The 14,192-nt window shown below is 44.8% G+C and overlaps 1 protein-coding gene across 2 annotated transcripts in view; it reads left to right on the forward strand.

Annotated features, from left to right (window-relative positions):
* Positions 1-720: 720 nt before the first annotated feature.
* Positions 721-14,192, forward strand: part of Skil (SKI like proto-oncogene) — a 28,941-nt gene continuing 15,469 nt past the window's right edge. The window contains exons 1-2 of one of the 2 annotated variants that reach the window (XM_005069752.4): positions 721-994; positions 2,547-4,299. In XM_005069752.4, coding sequence (XP_005069809.1) covers positions 3,211-4,299 — 1,089 coding nt within the window. In that variant the 5' untranslated portion in view covers positions 721-994; positions 2,547-3,210. The remainder of the gene's footprint in view (positions 995-2,546; positions 4,300-14,192) is intronic. The other variant, XM_005069751.4, reaches the window with a different exon arrangement.

Here is a 14,192-nt window from a genome sequence, read left to right on the forward strand (position 1 = left end):
GCTGGCAGGGCGGCGGCGGGAGGCCCCACGGGGGCGGGCGAGGGGCCCCGCGACGTCTGCGCGCCGGCCGGGGGCGGGGGAGGGAGAGGGCGGCGCGGGGGTCGCCGCCTCCGGGCGGGGGCGTCTGCGCGGCGGGCTCACCCCAGGGGTCGCGGCGGGGAGCCGCCCGGGGGCCACCTCCGGGGCGGGGCCGGGCGGCCAGCTGCGGCCGCGGGGGAAGGGGGTGGGTGGCCGAGCCTGACCTCGGGCGCGGCCAGCTGCCGGGGTCGCGCACAGTGCAGCCCGCCGCGCCCTGCCCCTCCCCCGCCCCGCCCCGCCTCCCCCGCCGCGCGGCGGCCCAGCGGCCGGGGCGCCCCCGGGTCTGGCCGGTCTCCACACGGCAGCGGGCGTGGCGGGGGCGGCCCCAGACAGCCGGCTGGGCGACTCGAGGAAGGAAGGAGGGCGGCGGGGGTGGGGCCGAGGGAACATCCTGTCTGCGCCGGGCACCGCAGACAGCGCCGTGCGCCAGCCGCCCAGACGGCGCGCCGGGCCAGCAGCGCGGGGCACGCGCGGTGGAGGGGGCGGGGTGGGGGTTGGGGGGGTGAGACAGGCGCACGCGCGTGCGCGGCTGAGGCGCCGGGCGCGCGCCCCCGGTGGGGGCCGGAGGGACGCGAGCGCGCAGCCTGCGGCGCGCGGCCCGCGAGGAGCCACAATAGGCCAGACGGCGCGCGCGCCCGAGGGACTGGCTGGCGCGGGGCCGCGCGGCGCCGCTGGCTTCGTTCCCTCCCTTCCCCCGCCCGCCGCCCTCGCTGTCCCCCGGGCGGCCGGAGACGGCGGCGGCGTCTGCGGGAAGCCGTGTCTCCGCAGTGACGTGGGCGGGCCGAGGGCCGGGTGACGTCAGAGGCTGTGTGTAGCGATGTGTGTGGGGTTCGGAGCGGCGCCGGCACAGCGAAGGCACAGCGAAGGCACAGCGAAGGCGGCGGGCGAGCGGCGGCGACGGCGACGGCGGACACAGGTGCGGCCGCAGGTCCCGAGGGGACGCGAGGGGCGTGCGGCCTCTGGGGACGCTGAGGCGGCGGCGGGGGTGATGGGGAGGCCACGGACCCCGTGGAGCTCCCCGGGGTGCGGAGGGCCGGAGTGGGGCGTCCGGGATGCGTGGGGTCCCGGGCGGGGTCGCGGGCACAGGGCGCGCGGCGGGGTCCCACGGGTGTACAGGCCTCGCGGGTCCTGGGACGGGTCGGCTGGCAGGGGATGGCGCTGCACTTGACCCGAGCGGCCGGGACCCGGGAGACCTGGACGCCGGTCATCGCCGCCATCCCCCGGCCGTCTGGGCTCGGCGGGGATGCCCCGGGCTGGCCCCAGCTCTGAGCGGCCGGCGACGCGGGCTTGCGGGCTTCCGGGCTTGGCGCCCAGCCTGCCCGCACCCCGCTGGGTGCCACGGCTCAGGATAGGTGAAGGGGGATGGCACAGCCCCGGGGCGCCGAGGTAACCCCGGAGAACTTCCCGCGGACCGGCTGCGTGGGGATTTCCGTCGGCGGCCCCCGCAGCGGGGCGATGTGGGGAGGGCACTTGGGGTGATCCCAGTCTCGGGTGGGGGTTGGGAGGACTCCTCCCTCTACTTCCTTCTGCCCCCTCGCACCTCGCCAGACGTCCGGAGTCCCCTGCTTTCCTGTCCTGCCTCCTTCGGTTGAAGATGGGTGGGTGTCTGCGTGGGCGCAGGGCTGTGGGGCGCCCCTGGGCTAGGTCATGCCTCCTGCCCTTTTCCTTGGCTCGCCTTGGCTGAGGTGTCCCTGGAGTGGCGAAAGTCACAGTACGGCGGCTAGATGGCTTTCGGCGGTCATCCTTTGGGTTTGTGTTAACGTAAATCGCGGGGAGTTTAGAAAGCAAAGGTTTTTATTTATCGGCTTTCGCTGGGTATTCTCCCCGGAGGGGAGGGGAAAAAGATTCTTTTTTTCCCCTACTCTGCCTCCATTTGCATTCTTTGTGAGGTCTGTCTGCCTTGTGCTTTTTTGTCCCGGATTAGTCTTGCTCAAGGATGGAGATTTTCAGGCATGGAGTCTTAAGGCTTTTGGCTTCCATTAAGCAAATTTGCTTACCTTTTAAAGGGAAAGTTTAATTTTTCCCCTTAATTTCAGAGATAGTTTATATGACTAGGTGAATTAATCCACTTGAGACTAACTTAGTTACATATGGTAGGTATATTAACATGTATCTGGCTCTTTTGGAGAGCTGAAACTACAATCTTTTTAATCAGATAAAAGATAATTTTTTTAATTAAAATGGCATAGTTGAGAAAGCCTCGGGTTCTGAGTTGTATTTATTTGTATTTTAAATTTGTACTCTTCCTCATTCGGAGGGCTATTATTTAATGTTCCTGCTGTCCACCTTCTGGGCTGTTTCCTATTTAAATGAAGTTTCTTTTAGGTAACTCGTGCTTGATTGAAGGAAACCACTAGTGTCACCCTTGGTAAAATGAACTGAGTTTAAGATTAAGAAACTGGTTTGAAAGTGGCCCTTTGGCCTCTGGAACAAATTCAGTTGTAACTCTTCCACCCTTTCTCTTCCAGGTCAATTGAAAGAAGAATGAACTGTAATCCTTGAAGATAACTGGGCAGTTGTTTTAGTGTATATATATTTTTAACTATAGAAGTTCAGGTGGAGTCAGGCTCTTACTGGTGTGGAGTTGGAAGTTTAGGCAAGTCTTCAGTGTGCGGACACACAGCAGCAGACCACCATTTTCAGTGAAGAGACTCCCCCCCTTGGTTTCCTTGGCAAAAATTAAATCCATTGCATCATTGTAACTCATGTTTGGGTGTGGTTTTAGGATACAGTAATGGCATACACTTTCCAGTGCTTTGCTTAAAAGACAAAACCACCAAACTCAACCATTACAGCAAACCTTGTGCATCTTGAATTGAGAAATTAGCCTTTTTTAAAAAAAAGAATACAATCCGAAGAACTCAAGAAAACAAGATTTTCCTCAGAAGTCTGCTTATGATTATATTCTTTATTATCGGAAGGAAAATGAGAAGTTTTGTAGTATTTTCGGTTACATCCTAAGATATAACTAAAAAAAGTTGCACAAATCTATTAAGAAATTTCATCTTTGCAAACTAAGAATTTTCTAAGGGAGTTCTAAGTATTTGTATATATTACCCATTTCTCTTCAAGTTAGCAACTGGGTACAACATGCCAATTGCAGACTTAATTATTTAAAGCACCAGTGTAGCCATGGAAAACCTGCAGTCTAATTTTTCCTTAGTTCAGGGTTCAAATAAAAAACTGAACGGAATGGAGGATGATGGCAGCCCTCCCGTGAAGAAAATGATGACAGACGTGCATGCCAATGGAAAAGCGTTGACCAAGGTGAAGAAGGAACACTTGGATGACTATGGAGAAGCATCAGTGGAGACAGATGGGGAACATGCTAAGCGAAACTGTACTTCCATCCCCGAAACTTTAAACCTAAACCCCAGCCTGAAACACACACTGGCACAATTCCATTTAAGTAGTCAGAGCTCTTTGGGTGGGCCAGCAGCGTTTTCCGCCCGATACTCCCAAGAAAGCATGTCGCCGACTGTATTCCTGCCTCTTCCCTCTCCTCAGGTTCTTCCTGGCCCTCTTCTCATTCCTTCTGATAGCTCCACAGAGCTCACGCAGACTGTTCTGGAAGGGGAGTCTATTTCTTGTTTTCAAGTTGGAGGAGAAAAGAGACTCTGTTTGCCCCAAGTCTTAAATTCTGTTCTCCGAGAATTTTCACTCCAGCAAATAAACACAGTGTGTGATGAGCTATACATATATTGTTCAAGGTGTACTTCAGACCAGCTTCATATCTTAAAGGTCCTAGGAATACTTCCGTTCAATGCCCCATCCTGTGGGCTGATCACTTTGACTGACGCGCAAAGACTCTGTAATGCTCTGCTGCGCCCGCGGACTTTTCCTCAAAATGGTAGCATACTTCCTGCTAAGAACTCTTTGGCCCAGTTAAAGGAAACTGGCAGTGCCTTTGAAGTAGAACATGAGTGCTTGGGCAAATGTCAGGGTCTCTTTGCACCTCAGTTTTATGTCCAGCCTGATGCTCCCTGTATCCAGTGTCTGGAGTGCTGTGGAATGTTTGCACCCCAGACATTTGTCATGCATTCTCACCGATCACCTGACAAGAGAACTTGCCACTGGGGCTTTGAATCAGCCAAGTGGCACTGTTATCTTCATGTGAACCAAAAATACCTAGGGACACCTGAAGAAAAGAAACTGAAGATAATTTTGGAAGAAATGAAAGAGAAATTTAGCACAAGAAATGGAAAGAGAACCCAGTCAAAGGCAAGTTGGCTTTATTAAGTAGTGATTTTGAATGGTTTCTTAATTCTGTGTCTATAAGCTTTGTATTATAAAGCTTATGCTTCAGCTTACTCATGTAATAACAAAAAACATCAGTGTCATGATTACGAATTTTTCCCATAATGTTTTTTTCCTGTCTATTCCCACCTGAGAGAAGTAGGATCTTTCCCATTTTACAGGTAAGAGAATGAGCCTCTGAGTCTAGACTTGGAGGCATGCGGCTTCTCTTGGCAAATCTTTCACACATCCTGCTTCTTGACTAAATCTGTTGCCTAGAACTCAAGATAGTTTGCACTGTGGTGTTGTGTTATCTCCATTTGCAAATGATACAGTTAGCTAAAACTGGTTTGGTGGTGCCTCACAACTGCATTTCAGAGCTACACCAGTAGTTTTTGATGTTTGGAGATAGAGGCTTGAGCTGTACTTAGATTGAGACACTTACCTACCTGAATAATTCATAATAGTAACCAGGATTTTGGGTTTTGATATTTGAAGACAGAATTTCTCTTTAGTCCTGGCTGTCCTGGAACTCACTCCATAGACCAGATTGGCTTCAAACTTACAGAGATCTGCCTGCCTCTGTCTCCCAAGTGCTGGATCTAAGGCGTGTGCCACCATCACCTGGCTCAGAATTTTGGTTTTAATACAAGAGAACAGGATGGTTTTGAAAATTGTGACAGAAGCAGAATAAAGACTATTTCAGATGAACGAAATATTACTATAACGAGCTATCAGCAAAAGAGATCTTAACATTACTCTTTCCACAGCATTATCTGGTAGACTAAGATAACCAATTAAAATTTGAATGCCTGGATGAAAGACAGGTTTGAAGTGTTAAACCTTGATGTGGTTATTTTACAAACTTTTCTACTTTAAAATTAGTATGTAATATACTTAGCATAGTTAAAAATGTGTTGAACGTTAGTCTGGAGCTGTTTTTACCGTATAATTTATTTAATTCTTGACAAAAGATTGGCCACATTTTAATAACTTTAAGTTTTCCACTGTTTAGTTTTTGTTTCCCCTTTAAAATAACCACTTTCTTTTTGTTTAAGGGAAGAAAGTTTATTAAGTAACTCAAGGTTGTTGGCAGTAGAGTTAGGTAGGCTTAAATTATAACTTAATATTGGCTGCTCTGTGCTTCAGCCTTTGAGGAAACATCAGTGTCCTCTAAGGCAATGGTTTGCTGCAGAAGCTCAGCATGGAGAGAATTCAGTTCAGACTTTTCCTTAGGGTCGCTTGTAGCATGGAGAGAATTCAGTTCAGACTTTTCCTTAGGGTCGCTTGTAGCATGGAGAGAATTCAGTTCAGACTTTTCCTTAGGGTCGCTTGCTGCTTTCCCAGAAGTTATCACTGAAACGCTCGCTGGTGGCCACTAGATAAGTTTTACTCTTCAGTGCAGTGTTAACTGGTTTAAGCAGGATTGACTTGATGCCATCACTTCAAAGTGTGAAACTTGCCTGTAGCTCTCTCCTTGTGTGGTGTTGGAGTTCCTGCTTGAGACCTGAATTTGAAAATGCAGGACGCTCCTTTTGATGCTTCTGTCCAGCCTCCGCTAATTAGGGCCACTACCCTGCATGTCTGACCCTTGCTGCATTGTATCTGGGACCCTTGCTCTGGTTGTCGCTGTTGACAGGCATTCTTAGAATCGCCTGTTCTGTGCTTGGGTGAGAACCCATCTGGGAAACACGGCTGAGTCTGTTTTGTAAGATAAATTTACTGAAACAGTTGAATCTGTCCTTCATGTGGGATACAGTAATGCAAATATGTTTTTTGTGCCATGTTTCCAGTTTTATAAGAATTGAAGGAAGTTAGGGGAATTTAAGAAAATTTCATCAAACCTTTTAGAAAAAAATTGTGTTTGTATTTAGCATACGCTTAAGCAGTTTTTAAAATGCTGCTAACTGCATATTTAAAATTTTTCTCCTTTAAACATGGAGAGGTGGTTTTTTAAGGATCTTTGAGGGAAATGACTTAGACTGTTTCCTCCTGTCCATGTGCCTGGTGTGTCCCTGGTACCTGTAGAATGAGTTCAAGGTAGATTTCCCTAAAGCAGCCGAAGTTGCATTTGAAGGGAGAGTATTAGAGCTAAAAGCACAGGCTCTTCAAGTTTTTACTGCATAAAACTGAAAGTATTCTGACAGCCAGGGGATTTAGTTGTTGGTTGTCAGACAAACCAAATTGATGAGGAAACTCCATTTAAAAAAAAAATCAAATCAGGCCGGGCAGTGGTGGTGGTGCACACCTTTGATCCCAGCACTCAGGAGGCAGAGGCAGGCACATCTCTGTGAGTTAGAGGCCAGCCTGGTCTACAAAGCTACACACACACAAAAAAACCCCTGTTTCAAAAAAAAAATCAAATCAGTTTTTTGTTTAACCTGTTATGTGAAGGAAATTATATTTACTGTGACCAGTGTAATTTGATAGGGTTTACGTAGTCAAAATACTGGTTAAAATAGGCACTTGTTAGAAATGTAGTGACTTTTTTTTTTGGTGTTTCGAGACAGGGTTTCTCTGTATTGCTTTGGAGCCTGTCCTGGCACTCACTCTGTAGCCTCAAACTCAGAGATCCACCTGCCTCTGCCTCACAGGTGCTGGAATTAAAGGCATGAGCTACCTACGCCGGACTTCGTAGTGACGTATTTTAAGGAACAGAAATTATATTAGTAAAGCCCAACAAGCTGCTTATTTGCATAACTAACATTTAGTTTGCATGGGTAGGTGTATTTAGATTCTAGGAATAAGTGGGGTGAGGTTAAGTGTTCTTAGAGAACTTCGTTTATTTGTAGAAACTAAAATATTTTGGGCCCTTTCTTAGGCTATCAGAAAATTGCTTGATGGGTCTGGGCACATAGTTCAGTTGGTAGAGAGCTTGCCTAACCCGCACAAAGCCCTGGGTTTGATACCCAGCATTGTATAAGCCTGGGGGGGTGTACCTGCGTTCCTGTGTTTGGGAAGAGGAAGTAGGAGGGGCATCCTTGGCTATATAGGGAGATTGAGGGCTACATGAGACCTTGTCTCGAAAGAAAAAAGTGCGTATACTTTTAGATATGCTTGGGTGGTGCTGTAGAATGGGTATTTCCAGACTCTGATGTTAGGTTTTTGGTGTGCTTTTTATTTTAGAAGTTTTTTTGTGTGTGTGTGTGTTTTAGAATGTACAACTAATATGCAGAAATACTGTTTTCCTAATTCTTTTTCACTTTCTGTCGGTATTCAGAAAGATAAGAATCAGACCCACTGAGTTTCTACTTTTAGAACAAGGCTAAGGCAAGTTCGTATTGGCAGGTAAACCTGAAGATTATTTTCAAGCACCTAGGAAGAGGTCATTTTTAGTTAGCTGGTAACAGAACTGTAGGTGATTCTTCACCTAACACTGGACTGACCATCTCTGAATCACTAGTTAAAAGTGGTGTGTGCGGGACTGGAGAGAGAACACTGATGGCTCTTGCTGAGGACACAACTTTGGTTCCAGCACCCACATGGCAGCTTACAGCCATATGTAATTCCAGTCCCAGGGGATCTAAAGCCCTCTTCTGACCTTTGAAAGCAACAGGCACATAAATATACTCGAACAAACACTCAGACACACGACACATAAAAATTCTTTTAAAAAAGGGTGTGGTATATGCCATTAAAGTTAGTTATTACAACTAAGATTTCAAAGTCAGACTGGTTTACTCTTGTACGATAGTGTAGTTTTTCTTTATGCAGCTAAGGGAGTACTGGTTTCTAGGTTATCTGTGATGCAGACAGATGTCCTAAAGATAAACAAGTTAAAAGTATTTTCTCCTGGTTGGTAGAGAAAGTGCTTAGCTTGTATTAGCCCTGGGTTGAGCTTCAGTTCACTTCTCCCTGAAAAAAGCATTAACCCTTCCACTCCCTTTAGTTTTGCGTTTTTGTTTCTGCAGTGATCTTGAGCATATTTCTCCTCTCTTCCAGGGTACTGGATGTTTAGGAAACATACTTGTTATAACCCTAAAAATGTAAGCAAGTACATTTTTTAATATTTGGTGTTAAAATTTTTTGTAGTTCTGAAGTCAAACCCAAGACTTTTGCCCTTGCTAGTTATGTGTTCTACTATTGAGGTAAGAACCCACCCTAGTCCAAGGACTTTCCCCCCAAGACAGGGTTTCTCTGGGTGGTCCTGGCACTCGCTCTGTAGACCAGGCAGGCCTGGAATTCAGATCCTCCTGCCTCTGCCTCCCAAGGACTGGGATTAAAGGTGTGTGCCCCCACCCAGCAGGTTGTATTTTTAAATAACGGCTTAACCTTTTAAAATGTATTTAGTTTATATATACAGCTTAGTGTAACTTATCAAATGAAAGAATGAATGTGAAAGCATTTTGGAAGTTGAAAGCCTTTTATATAGAATTATCAGATGGTATTGAATGATACTGAAATATTAATGTGTACATGGGAATTCCTCCCAAACATCTTCATTTACCAAACGTGTGAAAACAGGTCTGTCATAAGAAACAGAAACATTTAAAAATATGTATGCTAGTAGACTGCAACCCAAGTGGGTATGTGAATTGGTTCCCTTGGAGATGGTGCCCATTTGATGTCTGGTTGAGATCACCTTGAGGTTTTGGATAATGGAGCCCAGCATAGACTTGTTTGGATTGGGTCAAAGTTTGTTTGGCTCACCATTTTCTTTGACAGTGGATCTTGATTTTTTTTTTCCTCCACCTCCCCTCCCAGTGAGTTTTATTCTTTTAATAGTAGGAGTTCCCTGATTTTATTGTAAGGTTTTAGAATGCTTTGGGAATAGTACTCCCATGTCTTAATAAATATAGGATGTATTAATTTTAGCCTAAAATGGAATTGTTAGTGCTGTTTTTAAAAGACTTGATTTTAAAAAAAGATATTGATTCTTTTTTTGTCTTAAGTTCCTTTCACAACAACTTCTAATCTGTATACTTTTTTCTCATGTGGGGCTCCATGAGAGAAGTAAGCCCCACAGAAAATGCCTAGGGAGACGACTTTGTCAATTCTCCCAAGAGAAGTGCAGAGTATACCATTCCAGTGTGCTGGAAAGGGTTAGTTTACCACATACAGTGAGTGTCTTGGCATTTTTAACTCTCTACATAACCAGGTTGAGAAAGGTCAGAAGGAAGGAGCATGAAATCGTTTTTTTAGTAGGTAATTAGCATATAAAAAGCCAACACAAAATAAAATAGAAAATTGAGGATATTATACACAATAAAGCTAATTTTGTTTTTGTTTTGATAGTGAATATTATTTGAAAGCCCAAATCAGACCCTATTTTTTAAATGCATGTGTTTCCAACTAAGGAAAATAAAGCCTTACATTTATTTTTAATTATAAAAGAATATGGGGGACAAATGGAATACTAATAAAAAGAGTAGATGGAATGCAATGATACTTATAATAGCAGCAAGTGTAAATGATCTAAACACCCCTAATTAATGGCCAGATTTACTAGATTGGCTAAAAATAGCACAATTATGTGCTGCCTAAAAGAAAACCATTTCAGGGACTGGAGAGATGGCTCAGCAGTTAAGAGCACTGGCTGCTCTTTCAGAGGACCTGGGTTCAATTCCCAGCAACCACATGGCAGCTCACAACTATCTGTAACTCTAGTTCCAGAGGATCAAATACCCTCACACAGACATACATGCAGTAAAATACCAATGTACATAAAATAAATTTTTAAAAAATTTCAGATATAGACTCAGTGAAGTTAAAAGTTGAAGCATGGAAAAAGATGATACTTCTGAAATCTTAAAAAAATTATTTTGGGTCTGGAGAACTGGCTCAGTGGTTAGACCATTTATTGTTCTTGCAGGGGAAGCAGGTGTGACTTCCGACAGATGGTTATCTACAGTCAGTTCCAGAGGGTCCCTTATCCTTTGGCCCTTCTGGTACCCATTCATACATGCAGAAAGCCTTAGGTTTATGCATATTAAACATCTTGACATATTTCAATGAAAAAAACGGTATGGCATTGAGATTGCTGCTTTTCCTAGTTGGCTTCAGCTGCCAGTGTTATCTGAAGGAGTCTGAATTGGGGTGCTACCTCAATCAGATTGACTTGTGACTTGTCCTTGGGGCATTTTCCTGAGTGCTAATTGGTGTAGGAGGGCCACCCCCTGGGCAATGTTCCTGGCTTGAGCAAGCCAACTTTCCTGCATCACTTGATTCCTGCTGGAGTTGCTGTCCTGAGTTCCCTCAGTGATTTTGAAGTGAAAGTTACATAAACCCTTTCTTTCATCCCCAAGTTGCTTTTGGTCAGTGTTTTGTCACAGTGACTGAAAACAAACTAAAAACTCTGCTTAACATCTGAGGATGTGGCTCAATGACTGGATGCTTGACTGGTGATCCCAAGCACCTGGGATGGGAGGGGGTCTGAGGGTGTGCATCACAGTGATGTGTGTAGTTTATTATGTAAAGTTTATAGCAATAACTACAGCATACAATTTTATTTTCTTAGTTTTTTTGTAAATCCTTGACAAGTTTTATCAGTTCAAGTTGCAAAGAGAGCTGTGCTACCAACTTCACATGAAGTTTAAGATAATGAGTACGCATTCATTATAAGAAGTATAGCCTTTGCTTTCCACCTGGGCTTTGTCAGGTGTGTGGGGAGTTTGATCTTTCAGTGTAAGCAGCAGGCACTCATGTGATTCCTAGTGATCCATGGGATCAGCCCTTGATAAGTTAATACAGGTGCTTAGATCCTAGTGTTTCAGTTTTGCATTAGGTTAATTCTCAGTCAAGTGAGGCATAAATCTAAGCCTGAAAAGCGCCTAAGTAGCTACTTGCTACCTCATAACAGTTTTATTTCATTTGCTGACACGCTCATTCACAACATGCTAGGCACGCTGAGGAAACTGGATACCATCTGAAGGATTGGGTTTCTTTTAGTAAAAGTTGTTGGCAGCTCTTTGGTAGAAGGTGCTTTGTATACTTCTGAAATCATTTATTAACCACTTGAATGTCTTTGTTATATATGATATAAAGACCCAGGGCCAGGGGTATTACTTCATACCAGAGGAGGTATTTCTTAAGAAACAACGTCTAGGTTATCTAGTAGAGTTCTTGGCAAGGTTGCTGACAATTTATGTTGAACATATTATATATGATGATATGCATTTAATGTGTGTTGTAGTTCCTTTAAGACTGTTAAACTGTCTGGTGGTAGCACATACCGTTAATCCCAGCACTCCGGAGGCAGAGGCAGGTGGATCTCTGTGAGTTCAAGGCCAGCCTTGTCTACAAAGTAAGTTCCAGGACAGTCAGGACTGTTAGACAAAGAAACCCTATCTCAAAAAACCAATCCCCCCCCAAGAAAAACAAAAAAACCAGACCACTAAACTTACCAATTGGTGTACTGTCTTTGAACACAAGAATTTAAAAATGATTATTATTGTAGCATTTTTAACCTTTATTGTGTGTGGGGGTGTTTTGCCCTGTGCCTGCAGAGAGATCAGTAGAAGGTGTCAGACCCACTGAGACTGCAGTTACAGATACTTGTGGAAGCAGGGCGGTGGTGGCGCTCGCCTTTAATCCCAGCACTCGGGAGGCAGAGGCAGGCGGATCTCTGTGAGTTCGAGGCTGGGCTGGACCGATAGCCTCCAAAACAATACAGAGAAACCCTGTCTCGAAAAACCAAAAAGACAAAACAAAACAAACAAACAAAAAAACCCAGATACTTGTGGATTACCATGTGGGTGCTGGAAATTGAGTCTGGGTCCTCTTTTGTTGTTGTTGTTGTTTTTTTTTTCCAAGACAGGGTTTCTCTGTATTGTTTCGGAGGCTGTCTTGGAACTCGCTTGGTAGACCAGGCTGGCCTCGAACTCACAGAGATCCGCCTGCCTCTGCCCCCCCCCGAGTGCTGGGATTAAAGGCGTGCGCCACCACTTCCCCGGCGAGTCTGGGTCCTCTTAACCACTGAGCCATCTTGCCACCCCCATTTGTAGCTCTTTTTTTTTTTTTTTTTTTTTTTTTTTGGAGACAGGGTTTCACTGTGTAACGGCAGCCTTGCTTGTCCTGGGACTTTGAACTCAGATCTGCCTGCCTCTGCCTCCCAAGTGCTGGCATTAAAGGCGTGTGCCACCATAGTTATAGCATTGAAATAATATTCTGCTTTTCAAAGATTTTTGGAGGAGGCCAGCAAAATGACAGTGGGTAAGGGCATTTGCCATCATGCTTGATGACCTGAGTTCAGTCCCCAGGTTACACATGACAGAAGGGGAGAACTGTCATGAAAATTGTCTTTTAAAAACACACACACACACACACACATTCAACTCACACAAACACATACTCTCACACTCTAAATGTACAAACATTAAAGACAGTGTCTTAATTGTAATTTTTATTGGGGTTTTCGAAGTCTCGCCAGCATTTTAAAGCATTGTCCCATTTTTTTAATCAGTGTTTTTCACTACAAATTAAAGAGTGTAATATTAATCTGCTGTTACAATTAAACCCTAGCATACCACTTAGAAGACAAGTTTATTCTTGAATGTAAGTCTAGGACTCATAAGGACTTTAGTGCTTTATATTTAAAGTGGCACCAAAAATTCCTTGTAAAAATGAAGTCAGTTTCCCAAAACTGTGTCATTGTGAAACTTGAAACTGATAAACATGCATCACTTGTTAGGCTATCTGATTATGCAAGAGCTGTGGATATGAAGTGTCAGTTAAGATGCAGAAGTTTAAGGGAACTTTGAAATTGTTTCCTAAATCTTATTTATTAAAAATGAGTTTACTGTATATTTTGGGATCCCTTAAATTTTGCCTTTATGATGTTACTTTGGTATCTAGTAGAAAAAAGAGCCTTTGGATTGAAAAATGTATCTGAGACTTTGCTTGTGTGTGTGAAATGGTGCCAGCTGTTCTCTTTGAGGTAGATGATGGGGCAGTCCAGCAGAGAAGCATTTTAACATAGGAAGGCTGTCTTAAACTACTAAATGATGCCTTTCTCCGGCTGCCAAGTGATAGCATGCGTATTGTTTTAATGTTTAGGTACAGAAAGGAGTAAATTGTCCCACATTGAGTGGTAATATAAAAGGCTCCCATTCTGATAACTAATTTGTATTTCTGATCAAGAGCATTACTGCTGTTCTGTTTAATTATATATTTTTTTTCTGAAAAACCTAATTTGTATGTTGACACAAATGTTGGCTTAGGAGAGAAAAATCTGGCGTGTTTGTGAATGTTCCATTTTGTAATACGTGCTTAATTGTTTTTAACATGTAGTTAGGATAATTTGTTAGATGTGTGTGGCTTACATAGCATTTTAGGCAGAATTAACTTGCAGTACTTTATCACTGTTGGTGTTGTGCATCTTCTTAGGATTTGTATTATTTAATTTGTGCATCTGAGAAAATGCAGCCAATTATGTTCAGCTTCCCTTGTGCTTCGTGGAGGAGAAAGATGCCAAATGTCTTTTGCGTTTCGTGGTGGCCAGTAACCTTGTACTACTCCCTCCTTTGTCCTATTGTCCTCTTCTCTTTGTTGGTGCTAGAGACTGAACCCACCACCTCACACATATCCTAGGCAGGTACTCTGCCATTGAATCCTTGCAGCTCCTTGCCACAGGAACCTTACAGTGCTATCTTGGAATTACTGAGCTACCCTGTCATTCAAAATCATTCAACAAATACTGCACGGTGGGCATGGCACTAGGTACTGAAAATACAAAGCAAAACTATCTTTGGACTTCAAGTTGCTGTTCAGTCTGGGTGGCCACTTACCAGGGTTGTACTGGGAATTTAGACATTGACTAGGGACAATGCTAGCTAATCGTTAAAGAGAGTGTTCTAGTTAGCTTCTGTTGTCTACTCGACACTGTCCACAGTCATCTGAGAGGACCTCAGTTGGGACATTGTCCAGATCAGATTGGCCTG

The sequence above is a fragment of the Mesocricetus auratus genome, unplaced genomic scaffold, assembly GCF_017639785.1.
Source record: "Mesocricetus auratus isolate SY011 unplaced genomic scaffold, BCM_Maur_2.0 Super-Scaffold_100011, whole genome shotgun sequence".
In the NCBI taxonomy this organism is placed as follows: Eukaryota; Metazoa; Chordata; class Mammalia; order Rodentia; family Cricetidae; genus Mesocricetus; species Mesocricetus auratus.